We start from the raw sequence: 26,134 nt of genomic DNA on the forward strand, positions 1-26,134 counted from the left end.
TTTTACACCAGGAGTGGCCCTGAGTCATGGTTGTGTAGTGCCAGTACAGACTGGAAGGGTCTGAAATAGCTGGGCTGCATGTGAGTGAACAGAGCCATTAAAGCACAGCTTTTTGTTGTGCTGCAAGTATCTTAGGAAGGACACTTATTCAATTATTTTCTTTGGCTCCACTCTCCCCAGGAGCATGGATACAAAAGGAGACAGAGACTGAAGAGTGAGACTATAATTTTGTGGCATTACAAGGACTCTTTGTTTAGTTCTTTGCTTCTTTCTCCTCAATATTATTTCATGCTACTTTTATTTCAAGCTGTGCTTTGGTTCCTTGCAGATTGCACCCCTGAAAGGGTGACCTGGGTGAGCTGTGTGTAGTATGAGTTGTGTGGCAATCAGCAAGCAGCAAACTCTGTAAAGAGATGAAAAACTTTGCCTGTGAACACCAAGTTTGAGATGTTTTTGCATGGGTAAAGTAGCACTTAGATATTAAGAGCTTTATATCAAGTATTGGAGGAATTATCCTTATTCCATGCATCAGGAACTAGTGACAGAGACAACAGCAGCCTGACAGCTGCTGGGGAGGCTGTGTGATCAATCCAACCCAGTCCTGTAGTCAGGAAACTGAATATGGGAGAACTTATTTGAAGCCCCCAGAGGAAGTCTGTTAGGATTTTAGCCTATAAAACAGTGTGGCACTTGGGTCATTCTGCCTTTAAAGGAAATGGTGCCAAGCAGATCCTGTTGAGTTTTGAACTTGTAGCCCCACCAAGGGTGCTGTTTAAAAATGAATGCATCTGACCAAACAGCAAACATGAGGGCAGCCAACTTGGTGTGAGTTACCACCTGCATCCTATGGAGAGATGTGGGTTTGTGATGGAAGATTCTCGCTGGCTTCTGTCAGCCAGCCAGAAGTGGATTATTCTGGAGGAACAAGAGACAGACCCGGGGCTTTTGTCAGCTGCAGAGCTGTTTTTCTCTGGTTAGCAGCCAGCAACTTGCTGTGCTACTATCCTGTTCCTCAGACAAATTAAACAGCACTGATGATGGAGGAAGAAGTGGCAGCAGCACTGGAAGAAGATGCCCCTCAGATTCACATTTGCTTGGTGAGCCAGAAGATCCTGCAGAGTCTTCTGGGGATGGAAGTGGCAGTGCTTAGCTCTGCTATGACATGAGATGCATTCCCTCCCTTCTCTGTGGTGACTAAAGTGGGAACTGGGCTGTATTCCAGACCTGTAGCCTGTGGCATTGGGCTGAAGAGATAAGAATTCACAGAAATGTAGAGCACCATAAAGTATATGAGAAAAATTGAAATGACAAAGTTCTTACAGTAGAACTTCCATAACTGGAAGCGTTTCAAGCTGTTTTGTCCTTCCTGATAAATGCAGTCAGCTTTCATGCTCCCTTCTTATCTTCTCCTGCCATGTATGCAATTATCAAAAGTGTTTGTTGGAAAACCTCCCTTGGTTGGGTTTTCTGTTCTGTGAGAAATCCTTTCAGCCAAACTGAATGTGCACATGGGTGTTATCTGCCAGGGGTCTGAGCAGTGTGCTGATGTCTTCTGTCTCCACATCTCAAAAACTGGTTGTATACAGAGAAAGGTTTGGTGTTTACAGGTGCCCACAATCCAGGCAAGCCATGGTCAGTGTGTACCCACAATAGCCATGCAGCTGGTCTAAAAACCAAGATGTTGCTTGTTTGCAAATGCCTGTTGCAGAGTTTTGTATGTGCAAGTGTTTTTGAAGGCATTCTGTCCTGCTAAAGAACAGCTTGGGTGCTGAAATACAGCTACTACTTCATTGGCAGAGCTTTCTGATGTCTGATGAAAATGATGTTTTCCCAGCTCATCTTAAGTTTTCATCCTCCTGAGAGCCTCTGCCCATGCTTGCTTTTCATGGAGTTGTTCTGTCTTGTAGTAAGTTGACTGTTTTGGGGAAGGAAGTGGCACTTGGCACAGAGAAGCCCTTAATTCTGCAGTGGGGCTCTTGTGACTTCAGCAGGGGTGAGGATTTCACTGCTCCTCAGTGTGAAGGAAGCTGCTGCTTGGCTGTGTTATTGTGGTACTCATGGTGCTCAGGACCCAAACCTGTAGCTTTTTACTCTTTTAAAGCCATCAGTTGCTCTCCCTTGCCAATGGATAAGTTATTTGACTTCTCAGGCCATTAAAAAAAAAATGATCTTAGTGTCATTTGTCACAGTATCAAAAGAGCACTGCTAATCAACAGACCATTCCTTCATAATAAACCTGTTTAAACAGCAGGAGGGAATGAGCAAGGTGTGATCTTGGCCCTATCACCATTTATCATAATTCTCATGTCTTCCTTTCCTTCCTAGAAAGCAGGGCTGTTGCTCATGACCAGAATTTGGGGCTGCTTCACTGGAATGTGTTCAGATTTCTATTATAATTCTTTTACTGTTGCTTTGTTCTTGATGCTGTTGGTAGGATTAGAGGAGCTCAGGAGTAAATGTGCCCATCTGTGGTGCTCTCCATCCCTACTCATGTTCCTCTGCTAGCAGAAGAAAAGGGAAAGGATAACAAAATTTGCCAGATCAGGCTGATCTGATGAATGTCATCAGGCTGACAGAGCTCTTTATGACAATTCAGTAGCTGGAATAGATTCAGTAAGTTTTCCAAGCCCTGAAGTTTGGAATACATTCCACATTCCTCTGTTGCTGGACTCGGGCATTGTGGCCCTGACAGCTGGGGGAAGCCTGTGCAGCTCTGTAATTGCCATTCCATGGTGGTGGGATTTACATTACCAGGTGTAAGTGGTGCTGTCTAGTAGAAACACAATGCAATTTTTTGCTTTTATGCCATAATAGGAATAAATCTAACCCTCATAAAGACTTCTGTATTACACACACCCCGTTTTCTATAATGTATGCATGCACGCTGGTGTGTGCTTTTCCATTGCACTGCAGGATGCTAAAGGACTCTGCCTTATTTAGCTCTCCAGCAGTAGAAAAATCACACCAGGTTCATTAGGAAAGGCCATATATTTCTTTTTTGGAGTGGGGGTGCAAAGGGGATGAGGAGGAATGGGAGGGTGGAACAACACTGACATTTAGGAGTGAGTGGATGGTAATAAATGAATGTTGTACCAAGAGACACAGTGATACTTTTCTCTTCTTACTGACATTCAGTGATGCTTTGAAGACAGCAGGAAGCTTTACTTTGAATCCAGAGCATATCAAAATTAGATAATTTAAATTTTTCTTTGCCTCCAAATATACCTTATCCTCGAGCAGTTTTTATTAAAGATGCTAATTGCCCAGACCCTGACTAATGCAGGCTGCACTGTGCTGCTGGATTATTCTCCTTTGCATCTTCTGAAGTTGGGCAAGGCAAAAATTAAAGCAAGAAGATGTAAATACCCTTTTAGTGCTTTAATACTGCAAATGCCATTGCAAGAGTAATTTAGCCTGAAGCCAGGGCACTGATGGCCAACACAGAGGTCTGTTCCCTATTAGCACATCTAAATCAAGTGTGGGGGACACAACATCCTGCATAGCAAGGAGCTACCTACAAGCTGCTTTGTTCTGTCTTTAACATATGTGGACCTGCACACTGAATTATACAGATGTGTATCTGCATGTCTGAACTGGCTCACAATACCCTGGTATCACTTGATAGATCAGCTTTATTAATGACATCATTAACTGGCAGAGTGTGGAGTAGCTGCCTTGCAGTCGATGGCTGTGTGTTTGTGCCCTTCAAACGTGTGTGGGGGATGATGCCTCCACCCCATCCCACAGCCAGCAGCTGCTTGGCTGTGTTAGTGCTGCATCTGGGATAAAAGGGACTTGAAAGTCTCAGTGACAGCCCGCTGCACGCTTCCTCCTTTGTTGCTTTAAGGCAGCCTTCATTTTTTCCTTTTAGTTTGCTTGCATAAATCTCATGTCTTGAAATATCAACACTTCCTAATGACTTTTTTTTCTCCAACCAAGCCTTATTGCCCTCTAACTATTTAAAAAAATCCTCACACTTGTCAGATTTATCTGTTTCAAGTATTTAGATGCCTCTTTAATAGATTAACTGTTTGACCATTTTCTTTTATGTTTCCCTCATTGGTGAGGAAAGAAACTATAGATTTTTTTTTTCCAGGCAAAAATAAGTCTATTGGGCAGCACTGTTTATGCTGGATAAGAGCCTGGGAATCTTAACTGCTTTCTTCACAGACTGTAAGCACAACTAACTTAATGTCTCTTTATGGATTACGTTGAGTTGTAACTCTTCAGTGTTGTTGATGCTTATTTAGATGATTTTTTTAAGGATGCCGAATGATTCTGTACCATGCACGATATATTTTCATTGTCCTTATAATTTATATTTTAATGTACTTTTGCTTTTTATAAGCTCTGCCAGTTTAACTGGTGACTTATCTTGCTGCTTTTTATATGGGGAGAATAATTAAAGATACAGTAGCTGCCAATACACAGCAGTTCTGATGGAGCCCTCAGAGTTTTGTCCAGATTCCACAGAGAGTTTTCTATTCCTCCTCCCTGGATTCACTCCAGCATTGCCATTTTACTGTTGTACCCTCCAAATCTTGTGCTTGCTGACTGTTTCTTTATTGGCATGGGGTGACCTGGGAGAAGCAAATTGTGTGCAGTGCCCATTACTGGGTTTTCTAGAAAGAACAACTCGCTCTGGAAGGACCCTGTGTGCCCTTGTTGGTGGGACTGTGTGAATCCATCACCGTGGATTCAATCAGATTAGCCTCATCTCAAGTGGGAGTTCAGGAAGTCAGCAAAAGTTAGGGTGGCTGGAGTTTATTTGAGAATAATTGCCTGCCTTATCCTTCTTTAATCCAATAGTTTATAGAACATCTTTCAAGTTTCGGGACAAGATAAGTGGTTTTAGAGGAGTGTCTCTGAATTTGCTGACCTCAGGCACAGCTCTGGGTACAAGCAGGTTTGAAATGAGTGCTTTCAGTCACAGCAGCTTTGCTCTGGGTACAGGGAGTGGTGAGTGTCTGAAATGCAAATTTTCAGAGGAAATGGCATCAGTCAAGTACTGACCAAGGTGTAAATTTGCTTCCTAGAGCAACTGGAAATGTAAATTGGCTTTTCTAAATCAATTACTGTTAATTTGGGTGGCTTAAATGGCTAATGGCAAACAGGACTTCTTGTAGCCCTGGTGAGGTGAGTAGCTGTTGGAAGAGCAGTGGATTTTTATGGGTAAAAAGCATTCAGAAATACTTCTTTTTCTTGACTATGCACTGAAGTATCATATTCAAGTCTAAGTGGCTGAACTGCCACAGGGAGTATTCTCATATTTGTCACTAATTTGCCATTTATTTTAACTTATATATCCTGTAACCTCTTTCAAATAGCAAGAGATATTATAACAGGTGTGTTAAACTGTGTTTGAGAGATGCATCTGAAATACTCTGGATCTGGAGAGCTCTACAAAGCACCAGTTGGAAACCCCTGCTTGCGTGACCCTACAAATTGTTCATCACTGGTGATTCCTGTTGAAAGCAGGGGCCTTACAGGTGCAGGCTCAGGTGTTTTCACTTTGTTTTTAGAGAGTTTTTAGGAATGAATAAAGTTGTCACAGGTCATACTGGCATTCTGGGAACTGACTTCTGCAATGAAAACAGTAGGTTCTTGCTGATACTAATGATTTGCTCCTACCTGGAACTTGGTTTGTGCAACATCACAACTGAAAGGCTGAGAGAGAGGAAGGATTGATTGATCAAGGCTCAATTCTGGTGAGAGTAGCTTTGGTATTCTGCCAAAATGTATTCCTAAAATTGCAATCTCTTTCCTCAGTCCTGTTTTGAATAGAGGGAATTTGGAGAACAAAGGTACACGAATAGATATCTCTGCTTATTCAGAGCTTGCAATTTATCTTGAACCTTTCAGATGAAAGTTGCTAGGAAAGACTCAAAAAATACCCTGTAAAATAAAACAAGACCTTCCTGGAAGATGTAACAGGATCTGAGTGAGCTAAACATCTTCTCTGTGGGCTTAGGACAAATCCTCAGCTCCCAGAAAGCTGAGCTGCCTTTGGGGGGAGATGGGTGAGGGGAAGAAGTGCTGTGCAGGCACTGCAGTGAGCCAGGTGAGCACTGAGGAGTGAGCTTTTATGTTCTGATTGCTCTTTATCACCTGCCATTTCTGGGGCGTTTTCCCACTGGGTTGGTATTAGCTGGATAAAATATGTCTTTAGGAAGGTGTAGAAATGTCATGGGCTCCTTTTTGTTTTGCTTCTGAAAAAGCTGCATGCTGGGCAAAGGAAGGCAAAGGAGTGTGTGTTTATAAACTGTGGCAGAGGGGAGAGAATAACGGGATCTTTTAATTCTGTGTATGGGTTAGCTTCTTAAGAGAAGCTTATCTGGAAGTGACATTTGTTAATCAAGGTGATGCCTCTCATGCTGTTGTTTTTGTGGCACTGTTTCAGTAGACAGGTATCTTTATAAATTCAGCAATATGCTATGTTTAAGAGTTCAGCCATGTGAGTTCAGTCTTCAGCATCCCCAGTGGTTCTTTCACTGCTTCATGTGGTATAACTGTTTCTATTAAGGGTGGTGGTGATGGAAATGATGTTGCTGAGGTTTTGTGGTTTACATAGGGTTTTTTTTTTTCCCCTCATTGTGGTTGGGCAGAGGAGAAAAGTTGCCAAGTTTTTCAACTTGTCTGATTTTAGCCTTGCAGACATTGCTTCTTGTTATGTTCTCTATTACATTAAGAAGCTCTTTAGGAGCTGGTATCTTATCCCCAAGGACACACTTGTAATCAAGTCCCTTTCAATCTTTTTGATAAAATAACCAGAGTGATCTCTTGCTTACTCTGTTGTGAGACACTTTGTGGCCCTAAAATAAATATTCTGGTGCTTTCCATAGAATTGTGACTTATTATGTTTTTTTTTCAATTGTCTCTGTGAATATTGGTTTTAAACACACAAGTGTTACTCTGTTCTGTCATTTGCAGTGGTGGGAAGAGCTGCTGTTCCTGTTCTGTAAATCCTGCAAGGCTTTATTGCTTTAAAATTGCACAGGTCATTAGTGCTTTATTACTGTATTGTGTTTTATCACTGGTATTGTTACTGAGATTATGAACCATTAATCCCTCTTACTTCTCTCCTTACCAAAATTTCCCATTCTGCAAATATTCCTGCCCTTTTTAGAACAGCCCTGTCTGGAATTGCACTGAAATACCTGTTGTGGGATTGGATTTGTCCCTGTGGAAGCCCTCCAGGCTGCTGGGTGGGACAGACCTTCCAGATCAACATCTCCCAGTGCACCAAACACTTGTAGTGAAGGTGTTCAGCTTTACCCCAGACTAGTGATAAACACGGTGATATCTGATACACTGAGCTGTTCTGTGCTGGAGACCTCAGGACAAAACTCTGATCACAGCTCCTGACAACCACTGTGGAGCAATCAACTCCCTATTGCTTACTCTGTTTTAATTTCCTTATTAACTTACAGTATCTGTTAGGGAATTATGTGCATTATTAAATCAAACACCTTAAAGCACTCAAAACCTCACATCTGTCAAGGTCAGCTCGGTAAAGGGGAATCAACCCAACCTACTATAAATTCCTATCCCATAGTTTTCCCTCAGTTACGTAGCTGGACACATTTTTTTCCTTTTTTGCTTAAGATTTAGCCCAGAGCAAACCAGTTTTTGTGCAGCTGAGTCACTTCCCTTGCCTTACATGGATATTGGTGTGATGTTATCAGTCTTCAGAGATGTATTAAAATTAGCACCAGCATGTCAACCGTGTCCCAGGGTGCTTTCAGCGAGTTCCTGTTGTTATCCTTTGAGTTGCTCTTGATTGCAGCTGCAGCATGAAGTACTTTGTCTTTCTCAAGTGATACAAGTATATCCTCCTCCTTTGCTCAAAGTGTAAGCCAGAAACATTTATTGAAATTTTCTCTATTAATAATTTTGCCCTTCTTCTGCAGCAATAGGCTTATGCCAACAATAAAAATCTCATTGCACTTTAGAACAACAGCTCTTTGTCATACTTAGCCCTTCTGCTGTGGGTTTTCCCCAGTGCCTTCTGATCTATCAGTTATTCTCCATTTTATACTCTTGTGTTCATTGCTTGTCCTCCACTAGTTTGTAACAGCCTCTGTTTCCCATCTCCTGCTGTGAGGAATGTTGGCTCCATGTTAACCCTATCAGAGGTGAAAAGGATAATCCTGCTCAGACAACTGAGTCACAGCAACACTGTGACTGACCTATTGCATGTGAGCCACCTGGGATTTAACTAATAAAATCTGATTCTTATTTTAGAGCAAATCAATTTTTAATTTTTTTTTTCTGTGTCACCTAAGGGAATTAATTTTAAATTCACTGGGATTTATTGGAAGCTTAATGCTACCTTTGAGCCTCTTTAAACTCCCAGCCTGATTTCTTTTTTTTTTTAGTGTTATGAATATATATGTAAGTGCTCTTGACTTTAAGAGAAACTGCCTTTGGTATTTCCTACAAAATTGTAACAATCCACTTCTAGAAATTGTTGGGTTTTGGTGCTGAAGTGGAATTGTGCATCACCCAACACCATGGAGCACAAAACATGTGCAAGACAGAAGTGGATCGTGTTCTAGGCCTGATGCTGTGTGCTTCTTATTTTCAGGGACATGGTTATTTAGGATTTGGAGGGGAAAGATAGCAGGTATTGCAGAGAGCTCAGGTTGTACCAGCTTGTGATCACTGGGAGTGCTTAATTTGATGTTCTTGCTGAGTGAACTGGATTTTTATAAACTTTGATATGGTTGTGCCCTCAAGTTCAGAGGAAATCTTGTCTGTTCATCTGCAGAGGGGGAAGCAGAGCTGAAGACTTCTGCCTTGTATGAGCTGTTTTGTTGCTGTCTGACATGGACAGTGAAATTTAATCTTTGCCTTGCCTAAGCTTTAAGGCTAAAAATAGTTCACCTGTCATGTAAGAGAAACTTCAATAGTATTAACCACTGCTTTGGGAAGGCTGTGAGATAATGTAATGGGGGGGTCACGTACATGAAAGTGCTGGACTATATAACCTGCATTGTATTTTCTCCCTCGTTTCCCCAGTCTGGTTAGAGGGCTGAAGGAGGGAAAATCCATTCCTGGCCCAAGCAATAAGGGTGAGGTGGAACACTTCCTAACTGGAAGCCGCTCGAACGTGTAATGCAATTAGTAAATCCTTCCCATGTGAGATTTCCCTAATTACACAGATTTTGGAAGTTGTGCTGTTACAATGTCACTTGGTAAGATATAGCTTTTACTGCAGACTGAAGAGGTTTATTTCTGGCTCTAGCACAAAGCAATTACGGCAGCTACAAAAACATTGAGTATTGAACTAGAATTCTTACCCTGAGAATTTCTGGACCAATTTCTTTCTTGTGGTGAAGCAGAATTTGGTGGTGCTATACCAAGATGAATTTAGTTTATGCTATTTTGACTTTAAAACAAACAAAAAAAGAGCACCCCTAAATTCCCCAACCCTATAAAAATTGAAATTATGGTTTGAGACTTAATGTATATCAAGGTGGGCTTTGTTGGTATGGTGTAGAGTGGATTGGGCTTGTGGGGATTTTTTTGGGGTGGGTTTTTGTGATCCTGATTTTTGTACAGTGGTGTCTCACATTAATTTTCTATGTGTGAGGGCTGGCTGGAGAGTTGGTGGCAGACTGGTTAATTCACTGGGATTTATTGGATCTATTAAATTAAAGGTGAGGTGAAATCTTAGCTGAGGATGCTGTTTTCTGTTTAGGTGCTCAGTCTGAATTCAGTCTTGCATCCACCAAAACTGGTGGCAGTCCTGTGCCAGCTTCCTGGGCTCAGAACTTGGTGGTTTCAAACAGCAGTGTGGCCTTTGGTTACTTACAGGAATAGAAAAAGTGCAACAAACACTGAATGAATTCTTAAATCTTCATGTAAATGCGGATTCTAAATGTATTTGTGGTGTTTTTGTGTCCATTTAGCTCATTTATGTGCCCCTTGTTCCAGAGGGTTTTAATGGATGTTGTTTAGTAAGATATTTCAGCAGGGCATGGCTGTTTCACCAGACAAACCTGACAGCTGGTTTAATGCAATTCCTGCTCAGTGCTAATAGAAGGCAAATTTTGGCTCAGCGGTCTGGCATGGTCTGGGAGATTTGAAGCCAGGCTGTGCATCCAGCTCTGGAACAAGCTGCTCTTGGGAGGTGGCAGGACTGGTGCACGAGCCCATTGCTCTATCAAGTGAATCAAGCCCGTGGGAAGTCTGTCTGAAGCTGATTTAAACAAATACTTGAAACCTTTCCATATATTTTTACTAAAAGCTGGGCTTTTGGAAGGAAGCTGCAATTATTCACCAAGTTTTCCATCCATGGGTTTTGTTTGACTGCTGTGAGCCATAAGGATACTGATAACACGGTATTAATTACATGTTTTAGTTCTAAAACTAGTTCTGCTCTGCACCTCTTTAGTGTGTTGGGAGAACCTGACCCCTCTGTCTGTTTTCCTGTCTGTAAAATGAAGATAATGATGCTGCTCTGTACAGCACAGTTATGATGAGGTGCTTGAATATGTATAAAAAGATGTTAACTGAAAAAGAAGCTTAAAGAAGTTTAGGTGTTGCCTGTATGTCGTGTATACAATCAGAAGAATTTGTGCTCCTGGTTTGAGTGGGAGTGTGATAGCCACATCTTGCTGTAGCAGGAGGGCTGGAAATGAGGTGAGGCGCTTTTAGAGAACTCTCTCAAATGCTGTTTTCTATTAGGTGGTGAAGCTGATGTGTTTGGGCACAGAGAGCCTTGCCAGGTTCCCGGTAGGGGACTGATTCTTCACACATCTTTGAGTGCACAGCCACTTAGTAACTTCCCAGGCTAAAATGTTTTCTCCCATCAAAAGCTTAGAGCTTTTGTGTTATTGGTTGTTTTGGGGGTTTTTCTTCCTTTTTTTTTATTATTTCAAGAGACTCTGTGTAAGTGAGCTGGAGGATACCACTGGTAGCTGTGATTCAAATGAAATTCCTGCTGCTAATTCCACAGGCTTTTTGCTAAAGGTAGTAAATAGAAATTGTTCATGGGCCCTTAGAGGCCTCAAAATCATTCAGTATTCAGGGTAAATATATCAGGGATCTTCATAAGAGAATAATTTTAAAACAAAGCCTGGTCAGCTCTTTAATAATTTACTGATTGTGATAAGAAGGAGAATATCTAATAACTAGCAAGATTGGCTTTCAAGTAGAAAATAAATTAGTGTTAGAGGAGTGTTTTTTCCAAAGAATCATAATTACTATTAGAGAAACATTTGGTTATCATATCAGTTCTTGATTGCTTTACAAGCACTTACCCAGGCAAAGGCACTTCATGTGATTGTTTAGGAAGCTGCAAAGACAGATTTATTCACATGACACTTGTCTGAAACAGGGAGCTCTCAACAGCCTTTTCAAGTCCAGTCTTAAAATACTGCAAGTGGTCCACTAAAAGATTTTTGTATCTAATGACCACTGGTCTGCAGTGAGAAGGGAGGCTCACAGATGCTCTGAGGGCTGGAACACCTCTCCTATGAGGCCTGGGGTTGCTCAGTCTGAAGAAGAGAAGGCTCCAGAAGACCTCAGAGCCCCTTCCAGTGTCTAAGGGGGGGCTCTAAGAGACCTGGAGAGGGGGTCTGGACAAGGCTCTGGAGGAACAGGACAAGGGGGAATGGGCTCAAACTGAAAGAAATCAGATTTAGATTGAACATTGGGAAGAAATTCTTCCCTGTGGGGGTGGGGAGGCCCTGGCACAGGGTGCCCAGAGAAGCTGTGGCTGCCCCTGGATCCCTGGCAGTGTCCAAGGCCAGGTTGGACGGGGCTTGGAGCAGCCTGGGCTAGTGGAAGGTGTCCCTGCCCATGGCAAGAGGGGGGATGGAGATGGTCTTTAAGGTCTCTTCCAACCCAAACCATTCTGGGATTCTGTGACTTTGGCCAGCTGTCAGCTATTGAGTTTTATTTCTAAAAGCTGAATTTAGGATAGCTATAGGAATTCAGTGGGGAATACAGACTTGCACAGGAAGGCAAGTCCTTGCTGTAGGATATGGTGCTGACTATGGCAAACCCAGATTACAGCCTGTGGGAGAGCATTAATGGGAAAAGAGAAATGTGAGCAGTCCTTGCCTCCATCCCTCAGGCTCTGGGTCTGTTTTGGGCCAAGTGGCCAAACAAGGTGGCCACTGAAATGGTAGGACAAGGGGGTTTGTTAAATTTGGCTTTATGGAAGGTTTCAGGCTCTTGAATAGGGAAGATCGAGAACCATCATGGGGGAAATGTAGGGGGGGGAAGGCCTTGCACCCTTGTACAAGTCTTGAGGGTGTCTCCAAATGTGAGCTGTTCACCTAAACACTTCCAGACGCGTTGTGCCATGGGATGGCCAAAGGAGGAGGGAAAGTTGAATTAAAAAGTGAAGGAAAGGGTGGGTGGGGTTTTTGTTTCCCACAGGTCCTTTGTCCCTAACACCAAGTAAGCCTGAGGAGGAGCTTGCTCCTTTGTTTCCCAAGCTGATAAAGCTCTGCTGTGTGACTGTGTTCCTGCCTCCTCGGCTAATGACTGTTAATGACACAGCACAGAGAGGAAAATATGGCCTTAATGAACCCTGATGAATGGCTATGTCTTAAAGAGGAATTAAGTGGTATTTTTTGAGGGGGGCAGAGTGAAGATACAGTAATTCTAATTACTTTTATTTTATGGCACTCTATATTTTCCAAATAACTGATAAAGTTTATGCTTGGCTGTAATGCTGCAGTAAATTCCTAAGAAAAAATATTTTCTATCATTATGTTAGCTTATAAATTTCTCTGTAGATTTTTATTAGATGAGCTTCATGAGCAATCCATTAAAAATGGGAGCTGTAGAATTTGAGTTTTCCATGCAGTTTACTGGAAACTTCCATGTTTTCCTGAAGGAGTACATAATGGATGTGACTCTTTAGTCACAATTCATTGGCACATTGCAGGGGCTGGTGCTCTGCATGCTGTGCAGGAAGAAGAAAGGCTTCCACCTCCTGCCAATGCTCAGCTGCTTGCTTTGTATGGACTCAAATCCCCTGGGTGTACAGCTCATGAGAATAAGGGAAAAATTTATGGTTTACTCTGAGCTAATGCACACTGTCATAAATTTTAACAGAATTTGTTTACTTTTAAAGTAATTCCTGATGTTCTAGGCCTCTTGAACTTTCTAGAGAACTTCCTGTCACAGGATTGAGTGAGGTTGGAAATGACCTTTAAAGATCATCAAGTCCAACTGTGTCAACCCAGCAGCACCACCATGTCCTAACTAATCCATGTCCTCAGTGCCAAAGCCACAGGTTTTTTGGAACACTTGCTGGGATGGTGGTTCCACCACTTCCTGAGCAGCCCATTCTGATGCTTGGCTACCCTATCCATGTAGAAATTTTTCCTGCTTATCTCTGTTCTGTACTTCTGGGGTACAACCATGTAGTGATAGATTCTGCTTTTATACCTGCACAGTGGAAGTGAAAAACCTGCTGTAGGTTCGTGTGTGTGAAGGGCTGAAGGTTTCTGGCTTCCCCTTCCTGACAAACTGTGCTTTTCAAAGTTTCACAAGTTGGAGTGGTTGAGGCAACTCTGACTGCCATTTTTCATTGATTAACCTAAATGGCTTATACTGGGATTTTTTTTTTTTTTTTTGTATGTGAAATGTACCTTGTAGAACCTTAGCTTCCAAATCAGGATTCTGCATTTTCTGGGAGGGAAGACAGAGTGAGGCAGTGGAAGAAGTTGGCTGTGATTTGTTGTACTGAGTTTGATGTATTGGGAGGGGGGGAGAAATGACTTTCAGATATGCTAGCTGGAGCTAAACTTGTCACTGTTAGTTCTTCCTTCTAGCCCTAAAAGAAAGTAAAAATATTTCTAAAAATTTTTAGAATTAGTCATTTGTTTCATTCATGCTATTGCCTGTTCCAGAAAGTAGGCTTGGAGTAATCTTTAACTAGAATTCTCCCTTCTTTGTAGCTGTCAAATACAGTAGTTATTTCTGAATCCCAATAGATACAAAGACATAATATCACTTTTAGATATTTTGTTGAGGTTTCCTATTGCAATTGGAATCTGTGAGTTGTCTGAGTTGGGTAGCAACAAATTTATGTCCCCTACCTGGAGGAGCTGTTCTGTTTCTTGTGGCTGATGAGCAGGCAGTTGCTACCCCATTTAATGGCAGCATCCTCTGGAAGGCTGTGCAGAACACCTGCTTGATGATACAGATATAATCCAGATCCCCATTTCATAGTGTTAATTCAGGTTAATTTTATATCAAGCAAAACTCGTGTGGACACTTTCAATGAGAAAAGTGAGCAGCATCAAGTACTAGTACTTGAAATGTATCATGGTACATGATGGAACTCGCGTAAAACAGGAGTTTTACCTGCTCAGTGCTTTGGAAACCATTAAAAAGAATAAGATTAGTGGGAAAATATTCCATGCAGGGAAATGCACTTGAGGTCCCAGTGAGTCAGAAGGTGGCAGCAATGACACTGACATCCCTCTGTTGTGCTTTGCCCTGACAATAACTTAAAGCTGGCACTGCAAGAGCTGCAAACTTTGGAGAATAGTAAGAGCTCAGAGTGATCTGAAAAATATTGAATAAAATTAAGAGGTTGGCTAAGCAATCTGCCTGTGCCCATTCTGTTCCTTCAGAGCCAGCCTGTCCTCTCATTGAACAGCACAGTGGCTTCCTGCAAATGCTGCACCAGCTATTCCTGGTGCTCAGAAAAGCCTTTCTGTTCCCTCCAAGGCCTGGCTGTGCATCTGCACTGCTGCTGATCTGGGCTCCCTTCAGCCTGGCTCTGATTTCTGTCCCTGCCATCTCAGCCTGCACATGAGAGCTTTCCCCACTGAGCACAATCAGATGTTTTCCAACAGGAATATCCCCTCTCCCAGTGCAGGTTCCACCCACCCTGAGTCTGCAGCCAGCACAAGGAGCCAGGTGCTGCTCCTTCTGCTGTTCAGCCACGTGTAGTAGAGCCAGGCTAACCAGACATGGTGTTACAGCTGTCTCTGCAGTTCCGTTAATTGTGATCTATAAATTGAGGTACACCCAGGAAAAGTTGTGCTTTCTTTCAGAAATATGCTTATCAGGATCCTCTGACCCCTCATTCTATTAGATGGGAAGACAAACAGTTTAAATTCAAAACTTGCTGCTATGGAGAACAACTGCTGGGGTGTTTGACATTTTCAGACTATTCTGATGTTGCCTCCTTGCTGTACCTTTCTATTTACTTGTGTCTGCCAATGGTATTAATATATTGCTTTTCCATGATCCAGCATTGTTGAAATAAACTGCTAGATCCAGGTCCTTTTGGCATTTCCCAGAAAGTGTCATTGTATTCGTGTCTAAAGGTGAACTTGTATTTCTGAATAATTGATGGCTGGTAGTTAATTTCCTTATCTTCAGAAAGGAAGAAACTTATTAATGAGGATAATGCATGAGAGATCAATGCCAATGTGTGTGACATCGATTAATGATTTCAACTTGTAACCAGGTTGAAAAAAGCAGCTGGGCTCTGTATTTGAGCACATAATTATCTGTAATTGTGCTGATAACTTGGTGGGAGTGGAAAAACAGGTAAGGCACCACTTAAAGGGTACAGACAACTGGGCAGAGGTCTTTTCCCTGATACTCACTGAGCTGGCTTATTATTAACTCCTCAGTGGTTAAGGTGATGCACAGATGTGGTGTGGGCTTAGTTTTTCTGCAGGGATGGCATTTCTGTATGTGCACATAGATATTTATAAAATATGGGTGGATCTGCACAAAGAAGTGAAGCCAGTGCTGGAAAGACAGTTTTGTTTTTAATAATAAAAAACTGCCATCAGGAAGGCAGATGGTGAAGTTGCAAATGGTATCAGGAGAATGGCCTGAGGTGTTGAGTTTCCTTTCTTTAACACCCCCACATACCCATGACAACAAAAGCTCAACAGATCATGTTCTAGACCCAAACTTTCAGTTTCATCTAACTTTTGAAGTTTAATTAAAACTTTCACCTATCAGTCCTGTTTTTTAACCAGGATGCTGCATAACAGGAAGCTCTGTAATGGAAACTGAAGTTGTGTGTATTTATTTGTAAGTACATATTTTACTGCTTGCCTTGGGCGAGAAAAAAGCTTCCTGTCTCGAGCAGGCTGATCTTGGTGTGTACTGAACTTCTCAAAGCTGAGGTTCTCTACTGAATTTGTGGAATGAAGCTTCTCCTGTACCACTAGGACTCTGCCAGAGACTTGAGTGGCAGTTGTGGTCTGGGGACCTGTGCACCCTCAAAGCATTCTGTAGAACTGCAAAAAGGTCTTTTCCTATCCCTCAGAAGCAGCACATGGGCTGTGGAGTACTTGTTTTCAGGAAGAGGAGCTGTGATGTCTGCAGCAGAGGCAGCCTGGCTGTGGTCTGTGAGTCAGCTTTGCTGGAGCTGTGAGATGTTCTACACACTGCAGGGGCTGGAGGAGTTCCTCCACCTTCCCATTCTAGCCTGGTAGTAGGATTGGATATTTGCATACTAACATTTCTGTTAAATCCTTTCAAACCATACATACAGATTCAATTTTGTGAGCTGATCTTGTCTAATATATTTCCTTGATTAAATGCATCTGTTGTCCTAATGTGACGGCGCCTTCAGTTGTTTAGCACTTCATTCCTCACCCACAATGCTACAGCTTGTCCCTGGAAAACAAAGAATTAAACTTTTTACCTCTCATCTTGACACAGTGAGGGAACAGTTTTACAGAGTCAAGAAGCCTCAAGCAACAGGCTCAAGAAAACTTCAGAACTTATGTCAATGTTTTCTTTTTTAAGCCACTTGAGAGTTATCAGTAACAGAAAAATAAGCTGTGGTGTTGTACACCAGGATGGGCTCAGACTTAGAACTTCTCTTTGCCATTTTTAGAAAATAATATCATGTAACACCTACTAGCCCTGAATTGTAGAAGTCTGGCAAGACAATTTGTTGGGGTTTTAATTCTTCGTGCCAGCTCCAAACCACTGATTAGAAAAGCCTCTGTGTGTGTTATTGCTTGGTGAGCACCAGGGTTTTTGGAGCACAACTTGTCCCTGTCTTGCTTGATGGTTTATGAACCAACATTATGGCCCTGTTTGAATTTTAGGAGTTCCCTGAGCTGTAAATGAGTTATACTGATGGCATGTCTCTTTATTTTTAAATTACACATTCCTTATCTGCAGCATGTTTTCTCATTTCCCTTCTTCAGCCTTACAACTTCTTTTAATAGCTGGATTTCATCCCACCACTCTATATCTAGTCCTCAAAGATGCTGCTGTTGTCTGGAAGGCTATTTCAATCCTCCTGGGTTTACAAATATCTATTGACTTTGTCATTAACTGAAATAATTTCAGACTTTGGGATTTTGTGCTTATATCTGCCTAATTTTAGTTTATGCTGTTCTTGCTGCAGTCATCCTGCATCTTATATTCTTTTTTTTCCCTTTCTCACAAACTTTTTGAGTTCAGACAATCCTTTTTAAGGTTTTAGCATGATTTTAGTTCAGCCTAATGTTGCACTATTTGATGTCCAAGACAGTTGTCTCTTGTCCATTTTTTTCCTAGGTTCTTGTAGACAATTTATTTCTAAACTTTCTTCTCTATCCAGATCTTCCCTCTCACCCCTCTTCACCTTGCTTACGATTCAGACTTCTTGGGTTGAAAATCTTTCTTGGAAGAAATATTAAACTTCTCTCCTTTTCACTCCCTGAGCTTCTTGGACCTCAGGAAGTCACTTAGTTTACCAATTTTTTTGTCATTCTGAACATGACTGCCAGACTTCTGTTTCTTCTTTTATTGAGTTTATATGAAAACAACTTTTAGTTTGCTTTTATGCAGCTGTTCTTTGCTACTGTTTTATTCACTTCTTACCAGCACCATCTCTATGTTTCAATATTTTCTGTTCTTATTGCCCAGGCAATTTGCACTGATCTAAAAATTATTCCCGTGGTTTCCATGTCTATTGTGCTGGCTGGATCCTTTCTGCTGCCTAGCAGACTTAGTGAGGTTTTCTTCTTGTTCTGTTCTCTGCTCTCTCTTTATCTCCAGTTGTACTTGTTTGTGATTGTCCTTGTGCTGCATGAGAGGCGTGCCTTAATCTCTGAAGTGATGCTGACACTTAAAGAGAGGGCCACACTTCATTGATTGGAGAGGGTTTTAGGACTGGGCATAGGATTTGATTGCCCAGAGAAGCTGTGGCTGCACCATGCCTGGAAGTGTCCAAGGCCAGGTTGGACAGGGCTTGGAACACCTGGGATAGTGGAAGGTGTCCCTGCCCGTGGCATGGGGTGTGACTGGGTGATCTCTAAGGTCCCTTCCAACCCAAACCATTCTATGTTGAGATACAGGGACCTCTCAAGCTCATCTCTGGCTAGAGCTCTGAACAGCTCAGGGGGCAGTATCAGCTGCAAACTGATGCCGTCTCTGTTGGCTCCCAGGGTGTGGTGCTCTTGCTCGACCAGGCAAGGATTGCAATGTGCAATTCTTCAGCGGCTACTCCAGAATCATAGAATAGTTCAGCTTGGAAAGGACCTTTAAGGTCATTGACCCAGCAGTGCTAAGCCCACCACCAACCCACGCCCCAAATGCCACATCCACGTGCCTTTTAAACCTCCCCAAGGCAACCTCTCCTAGCGCTTGATCACCCTTTCAGTGAAGAATTTTTTTTTCTGGTTATCCCACCAGGGCCGAGTCCCGAGGACATCCCGGGCCCTTAAAGAAAATTCCATACTCCGGCAATTTTCAGTCTCCGGCGCTCTCCGTAGCATTTAGCGTCAAACGCAAACCGGTTGTTTTTCAAACACACATTTTTAGCGCCTTTGCGTCCGTGGCTTCGTTGCTGTCGCGGTTCGGGGCGGGAGCGGGGCCCGCCCGTGCCCGGGGCACCCCCGCGCTGCGCGGAGCCGCCGCCGGTCCAACACCGCCCCCTTCGGGCACAGCCGCCGGCAGACGGGCTGCGGGTGCGTGACGGTGGGCGACGAACACGGCGAGCAGCGCAGGGCCGGGAGGGAACGGGGCTCTGCTACGGCTGCGAGCAACAGCGCGCCCGCCACCGCTGCAATTCCCGCTGGCAGCTGGGTGAATGGCCAAAGCTGGCCCCGCTGTGCCGGTGGCCGCGCAGGTGCTCTGCCCCGCGTGGTTATTGCTCTGCTCCTGTGTGAATTCCAGCTCAGGTGACTGGTCCATGTTGATCTGATCCCTATTCAGGGCCCTGGTTCACCCCCCCCCCGCCTTAGGACAGCCATGAATTTTGGGTCAAGAAGTTACCCGTGGACAGCAATTCTTAGAATTGTGCCCGGAATTGTCTCCCTGCCTGTACCCAAGCCCTAGGGCAGTGCCCATTGCGCGGTGTGACTCGGTGTTCAGCAGTGAACTCTCGAAAGTAAAGTGAGTAAGGATGGAAATTGCTATTTTCAGCTGTAGGTGCCTGTGAACTGCTCGAAGCAGCCGCCCCATCAAAGGCCCCCCGAGCCCCTGCCGTGTCTCCTCCTTGGCTCCAGCAGAGGGTCGCTCCCTCCATCCCATCCCCGCGCCGCTCCCGGCCCCAATCCCACCCCCAATCCCAGCCCTCCGTTTAACGCCAGCCCCTTCGCTGCCTCGCCATCCCCGCTGCAAACAGGGCAGGAGCAGCAAACCTGGCTGCGCCGCGCGATGCTGTGCTCTAGCCGCTACCGCGGGGCGCTGTGCGTGCGCGCAGCCGGGCTTGAATAGGGATCCAAACCCCCCAAAGCCAGCCCTCCCCACCGGCCGCGGAGGCAGCCGCTCCCGGGGGAGGGGACCGGGGGTGCCCCCGCCGCGGCGGGGCAGCGATCCGGCTCTGCGCGGCCGGCGCCGGGCTCGGGGGGCACCTCCCGCCCGCCCCGCTGCGCTCCCCGCCCGCCGCCACTCCGGCGGCTCCGCCGAGCAGCACCGCGGCTCCGGCTGCCGGGGCCGCCGCCGCGCAGAGCCACCAATGCGGGGGATACTGGCGGGGAGGCAGCGGCTCCGCGGCAGCGGGGAGGGCAGGTGAACTCCGGGGAAGGATGACCGGCGTCGCCGCGATCGTCTTTCTTCTGCAGCTCTTGCCCAGGGCGGACGGACAGGTCTTCCCAGGTGAGTGGTGCCCGCCCGGCCGGTGCCCCGCTCCTCCATCCCCCGGGTGCCCCCGTTGTGGGCAGCTCTCCTGGCAGCCTGAACTCTTCGCCTCGTCCCTGCCTCCAGCCCCGAGGCCTCGCAGGGAGCTCTCGGTGCCATTCGGGGAGCGGCAGGGGATGGAGGCGCCTCGGAAGGCGCTGGCCAGCGGCAGCGAGCAGCCTCGGTACCCGCCGGTTCCGAAGGCGCCGGGGATGCGAGGGGCTCTGCCCGGCTGTGCGGGGGGCTCCGCGGGGTCCCGCCGGGAAGGGGGCAGCGCCGGGGCTGGGGGCCAGGGGAGCTCGCTCCTCGCAAAGTTGCGTGGGGCAAGAGGTGAAAGCATCGCCTTTATTCTGGGATTCACGATACGTGAGGCGTTTTTTGGTGATAAAGAGCGTTTGCGAGCCCAGGGCAGGAGTTGGCTCCTGCGGGATGTGCAGCGCGGGAGGAGCCCTGCCTTTCCTCTCCGGTCAGGGGAAGGGCTCTGGGCTTGGGCTGGGAAGTTTAGGGGCAGCTGTTTCACCACTTGCATGTCACAGCTCTAGGAACTTTCTCGGGGGGCTCAGCCACTCGGATCGGCTCTTTCCCAGTTGTCACTTTCTCCGTCGCTGATGTTAAGGAGTACTTTGCTCCCTGGTATGTGTACAGTAATAGTAGCTGGCTATTTTCCTACTCCTACGAGTTTCTTTAGGCATAGTTTGAATTACTTGAAGATGACAGGTGCTTATAGAGCTGCCTTTCTCCTCCTGTGCTATTTTGTAGGTAATCCAAAGCTACGTTGGTCTTATTTTTCTCTTGGATCTTGCGATACATTAATTTTCTCACTGCGGTTTGTGCTCGTGCTAAGAATTAAACAGTTACAGTTTTCTTCTCTCTTGACTTAGTTTTGAAATTCTTCTTTTTACCTATCTGTATATTTAAGACGAGTAAAATTTCCCCGTGTTATGTTGCTTAGGGAACATAGGGATACATCTCACTGCTTGTGATTTAGGCGCGCTGGAGGCACGAAACTTAAGTTGAGTTAATCTCAAACACATGCAGGTTTTTGTTAGGCAAGACTGAGAGCTCAGATGACTCTCGTTGCTTTAAAGCAGCAGTAGCGGCGTGTTGGAGATGATGAACACCGTGTCCACCTTCTCCCGAACCCTTGGGTGCAGGCTGGGCTCAGAGACAAGGCTGGCTGGAAGGGCCGGGCAGACCCTCGGCGGCGGAGATGTTGTCATCAATCGGGCTCGCTTTGACACCAGCAGGATCTTGTTTACATTGCTAGGCAACTGCACAAAGCACAGATTTATTAGAGAGGCTGGGAAATCTAACCTAGTTAAATAGCTGCTTCCTTGAGTAAGCAATATGTGGAGCTATTTATTCCCCCCCCCCCCCCCCCCCTTTTTTTTTTCTCCCTTCCAACTGTTTTTGTGTTCTTGACACTTGTCATATCAATTGAGATCAGATCCTGGGCTTTTGATGAATCATTTAGCCAGATGCTTGGAAAGAAGAGTGTTCTGTGAAAATAGCAAAGTTTTAAGGGGGCAGAATACACTTTGTGTTTGAGGGAGATAATGTAATATGAGCTAAACGCATGAAAATGTAACATATTTCAATTATTTATAGGAAAGCCATGAAATATTTTGTTTTAATTATCAGTTCAGTTAGTTGGAAATAGTGACTGTGAGGGTTTTTTTTAATGATTAGTATCCCTTTTTCTCTTATTTGAGTGTGTTTCCTACCATCCAAAGTAAGAGGCACTGATTTTAATAACTAATGTTTTCTGAGCTGCTTGTAGTACTGAAGTTAGAAGAAAGTTTTCTGCTCTTAAACTAAATATCTAGTGTGAAGTGTATTAGTCTGGCCTGTATCCCTATAGCTGTTGGTTTGATTTTTTTAATGGTAAAAAGCAAAGTTTAGCAGGTGCACTTTGTCCCTGAAAATTCGGTGAAGTTTGGAGCCACTCCAGCCATCGGCGTCTTTCCGCAGCTTCCATCAGGTGGTGCTCTCTCCATAACTTTCAGGAAGCAAATACCTTCCGTCTCGGTTTATTTTTCAAAGCCTACTGCGTTTATACAGCCGCCTTTTGTTAAACATCCCGAAAAATCACTCTGCAAGTCGTTGGCTGGGGTTTGGGGTTTTTTTATTTATTAAGTGATCGCTGGACTAGGAATTAGGAAAGGCACAAGTGAAGACGAAATGTATTCTGTTCGTACGTGATTCGTCCCCAACGTAAAATTAGGAATACTACAAAGAGATAGCAGAATGCTCATGGCTTCTCCCTGGAATACCTCGTTTCCTACTGAGGGAGCTGGCTAGCACTCATTTCTTTATGTAATTTCTCTATGACTCTATTTATAACTCTTCTCGCCAGTAATTACTTCCACTTCCCTGCAGTCTCTATGTATTTGTAACTCAGCATATGCTTTTTTGAGGTTCTAAACTTTTTGTCAGCTCTAGGGTCAGCTACTAATTTAAATGCTTTCCTTTTCCATGTGAGACACAGAAGTAGCACCAGGTAATGATAGTTGTTCCCAGTTCTTTCAGGATTTTGGAGCTGAAGGAGCATTACTTACAGGGAAGTTCTTCTCCTGAAAGTACGTGTGCAGTTTTTCTCCCACCGAAGCACGCGGGGTATTCTTGCAGTTGCTGCACACTTTACTATTGTCTGTTTTGTGAAGGTTTTTAACACAACGGGGGGATAAATACAGAGATTTAAGTCACTTGCAGATGTGAAAAAGCATTTGGGGCAGAAAGTAGGACAGAGGGTTTACATGGGGGCTGTTGACCTGAACACCAGATTATTTAACACTTGTTTTTTTTCTTATGCCGGTGCTTGCTTTAATTTTTGCCCCTTGTCTTTGCCCCTTGCTCCTTGTCTTGCTGGCAGAGCTCCCGAGTGCTTGGATATGTAGCTGGCTGTTTCCAAAGGCTGCTGCCACATCGTAAAGTTATGGCAGCTGAGAGTTCATTACACAGGGTTCGTCCAGGGAGGAGAGAAGATGAAAAGGGAGCAAACTGCAAGGAAATTTTTGGGGAAGCTTTAATTTAGTAGGAGTTCATTTGCTCAGGTTTTGCTGTCAGCAAATTGGCGGTGAAAAACGGGCCTTTCTGAGCGAGCTGCTCTGTGTGGCAATTGTTAACAATGCAGCCATTTAACTCAATAATCACTTTTCTCTCCCTCTGGGGAGCTGTTAGTGCCACAATTCCACTTTATTTTTATCCCCGGCTGGCTCGATTTGTTTTCTAATACGTAAACAATTAATCCTAAGAAGGTGATGATGTGAAGCTGCCTCTTTCGACGGTGGCAACGAAAGGTCACTGTGTGTATAAAGGCGTTTGTGAATCTCTGAGGGATAATCCTTCTCTTTTACAAATGCGGAGCCCTTTCAACCATCCACCCTCCTGCAAGTCCCTGAGCTCCGCTTTTCTTGTTTCATCGTACTTTTAAAGTCTGTTGTGCTCTGGAGGCCCACGTGCTCTAGTTTTCATTAATATTATGAGAATGATTTGGGGCACTTACTGTAGAATATTAAAGTATATTCTTTTCAGGAGGCACCATCATCTGTTGCTATGGAAACCCGAACAGTAGTAAAGATGTAGGTCTGAGGCTTTGAACCTCGAAAGCCACGGACAAGGGTTGTTTCTTATAGGAACAATTACTTTTGTATATGAAATCCAGTTAAGTGGAGAGAAGAAAGGGAAATAAATTGATCTGTTCAGCATTGCTCTGACAATCCTCTTGAATAACATTCAGCACAGAAGGATCAGTGTCTCTGATTCTCTGTGTGTATAGTATGGGTTTTTTTAAAGCTCATTATTTATCATAATAGTTATTTTATGCCTCTGGTAATTTTCATTGTGATTTTATAAGTGAGGTGCACGATGTGTATTGGCAAGTATTGTTCTTTGCTTGAATGGAAAGTGCTGAATGTACAATGGAGAGGTGTGCATTGGAGCTTAAATATTTTGGCAATGGGCAAATTTGAGACTGATTTAATGTGGCCCTAATTAAAAAAAAAGAATAAAAATAGATGTTGTCTGAAATCCGCCTACCAAAATCAGATTGACGTATACATGGGTTTGCTCACTGAAGAGAGCTTGCCACAGAAATCCTGCAGCCTGGTGAACATCTCCACAAACTCTTATGGTGTTTGGGTGACAAGCAGCAGGATGTGTATGTGTGCATTGCTATATAAAGCCCTCTGTCTTTTTAGAGAGACATTCCTTAATTTTTTATGGCAACTGCTTCAGTCTGTTTCCTTGGTGCCTTGTAATACACAGATTAAATATGTGACTGAGCTTCCAAAATATGCTCGTAGGTACATTCATAGATGAGACTTTCCTTAGATGTATTTTAAAAAGCAGCAGCATACAGGGGTCACCTGCTGCTAGGAACAAGTTGTAGTCCAGGTCTCCATCTGTGATGCAGGAAACCTTCTGTGCCTCCCATTGCCTCAGTACCAGAGGGCTCCACTTCCTCGAGCACGGGTTTGTGGGTTGACATTTCTTGGCTCTATGTTCATATCCTTGATAAGAAGATGGTATATGGCTCTTATGGTATTTCTTGAACGTTTTATGGAGCAGCATTACTTGGCTCATTTAAGCCAATATATTTGGCCTGGAGTCAGGTTTTTATCCACTCACATTTCCCAGTTTTCTTATTTGTTGCTTTAGCTGGTGCTCGCCCTGTTTGTGCTGGATGGTACTACTTGGATGTACCTTCATATAGATGGTCTCTGCTTTTTTGGAGACATCCTTACCTGCATCTTACCCTACCACCTTCCTGGCCTGGTGTTGTCTCTTAATTTTGCATGCTATTCCAGGCAAAGCCAGAGAAAGAGAACAGGCGCACAAAGGTGGTGGATATTGTTGATGGCATCAGTGAGGGCTTCTCACAGCCTGGTCCTATCTTTCATTACATAACAAGCAATTCCCTCTAGGACTCATTATTGTGAGCCCTAAAGATCATACATCTTCATGGTAAAGGAGACAATTACTGTGTCTTAATCGGACTATGCATCATTTAATCAGTCCTGCTTGTTTTCTAATATCCAATAAATACATCCTATCTATCACTGCAGCTCAGAGATGCCAAATACTTTGTACACTGGATGACAGGACGTTGCATGTTCCAGAGGAAAATGCTGATAAGTCAGCTAAAGAAAACAAGGACCTCTGGAGAAAAGAAGGCTGTTAAGGTGTTGTTTAATGCCCCAGTTAAAGATGATGTATTTCTGGGAAGTGTATCCACCTGGTAAAACAGGACGAGAAACCCCAGGAAGAAAGAACCTACTTAGTGCTTGGTCTCCTCTGATTTTCTTGTTTCCTTTTAACTAGTGCTTGTAAATCAATCCAAGGCCAGTTGCTTGATTTCTTTTCTCCAGCAGAATCCCCCTGGGACTGCAGCCTCGGGAATTCAAACTGACTTGGTGAATTCTTCTGCCGTTTGAAGTGGTGCAGCTCATGTGGTTGAAGAGTGATTGAGCTGCTTATGATTTTTGGGAGGATGGGACCTGGCTCTTGTTCATTGGTATTTTTGAGTTCATCTCTCAGGAAAGGCTGTGGGGTTTGACAGCTGATGATGTTGTGTGGGCACAGATCAGTGCTGCAGCCTGAGCAAACTCCAGTTATGCAAAGCTCTTTGTTCAGCCATGCTGTTCCCTTTGTGCTGGAAGTGCTCAAAGTGTCCCATATCTCAAGTTTTCTTAGCTGAAACGGCTTCAGATCTAGCTTTACACAGGAAACAGAGTTTATCACTTTTTTTTTTTCCACATACGTCCTTGTCAATCTCAGCTTCGTTCCTGGTAGTGACTGTGTTGAATCACTGGGAAAGCAGCTCCTGGCTGTGAATTCTGCTGTAGAGTGAAGGAGGGCTGCTCCACTCTTGTCCTCTGCGGTGCTGTAAAGAACAACAAAATCAAGAGCATTACCACTTAAGCCAGAGGTTATCCATTTCCATGTTGAGGATCAATCCTTCCCTTTTTGAATTTGAAGAAAGCATCATTACCTGCGTGAGCAGAAGTAGGGCTTCATGCTGGGCTGGGGATATTATTGGAATATTTTGCTTTTGACTTCAGTACTG

General features: G+C 44.1%; 1 protein-coding gene across 3 annotated transcripts in view; it reads left to right on the forward strand.

The window, feature by feature from the left end:
- Positions 1–26,134, forward strand: part of PTPRT (protein tyrosine phosphatase receptor type T) — a 468,237-nt gene that overhangs the window by 20,557 nt on the left and 421,546 nt on the right. For 2 of the 3 annotated variants that reach the window (XM_069033797.1, XM_069033798.1), the window contains exon 1: positions 19,966–20,046. The exons of the other annotated variant lie outside the window; for it this stretch is intronic. In XM_069033797.1, the coding sequence (XP_068889898.1) occupies positions 19,977–20,046 (70 nt within the window). In that variant the 5' untranslated portion in view covers positions 19,966–19,976. Of the gene's footprint in view, positions 1–19,965; positions 20,047–26,134 lie in introns of those variants that run through there. 3 annotated transcript variants of the gene reach the window in all.

The sequence above is a fragment of the Aphelocoma coerulescens genome, chromosome 20 (assembly GCF_041296385.1).
Source record: "Aphelocoma coerulescens isolate FSJ_1873_10779 chromosome 20, UR_Acoe_1.0, whole genome shotgun sequence".
Classification (NCBI taxonomy): Eukaryota; Metazoa; Chordata; class Aves; order Passeriformes; family Corvidae; genus Aphelocoma; species Aphelocoma coerulescens.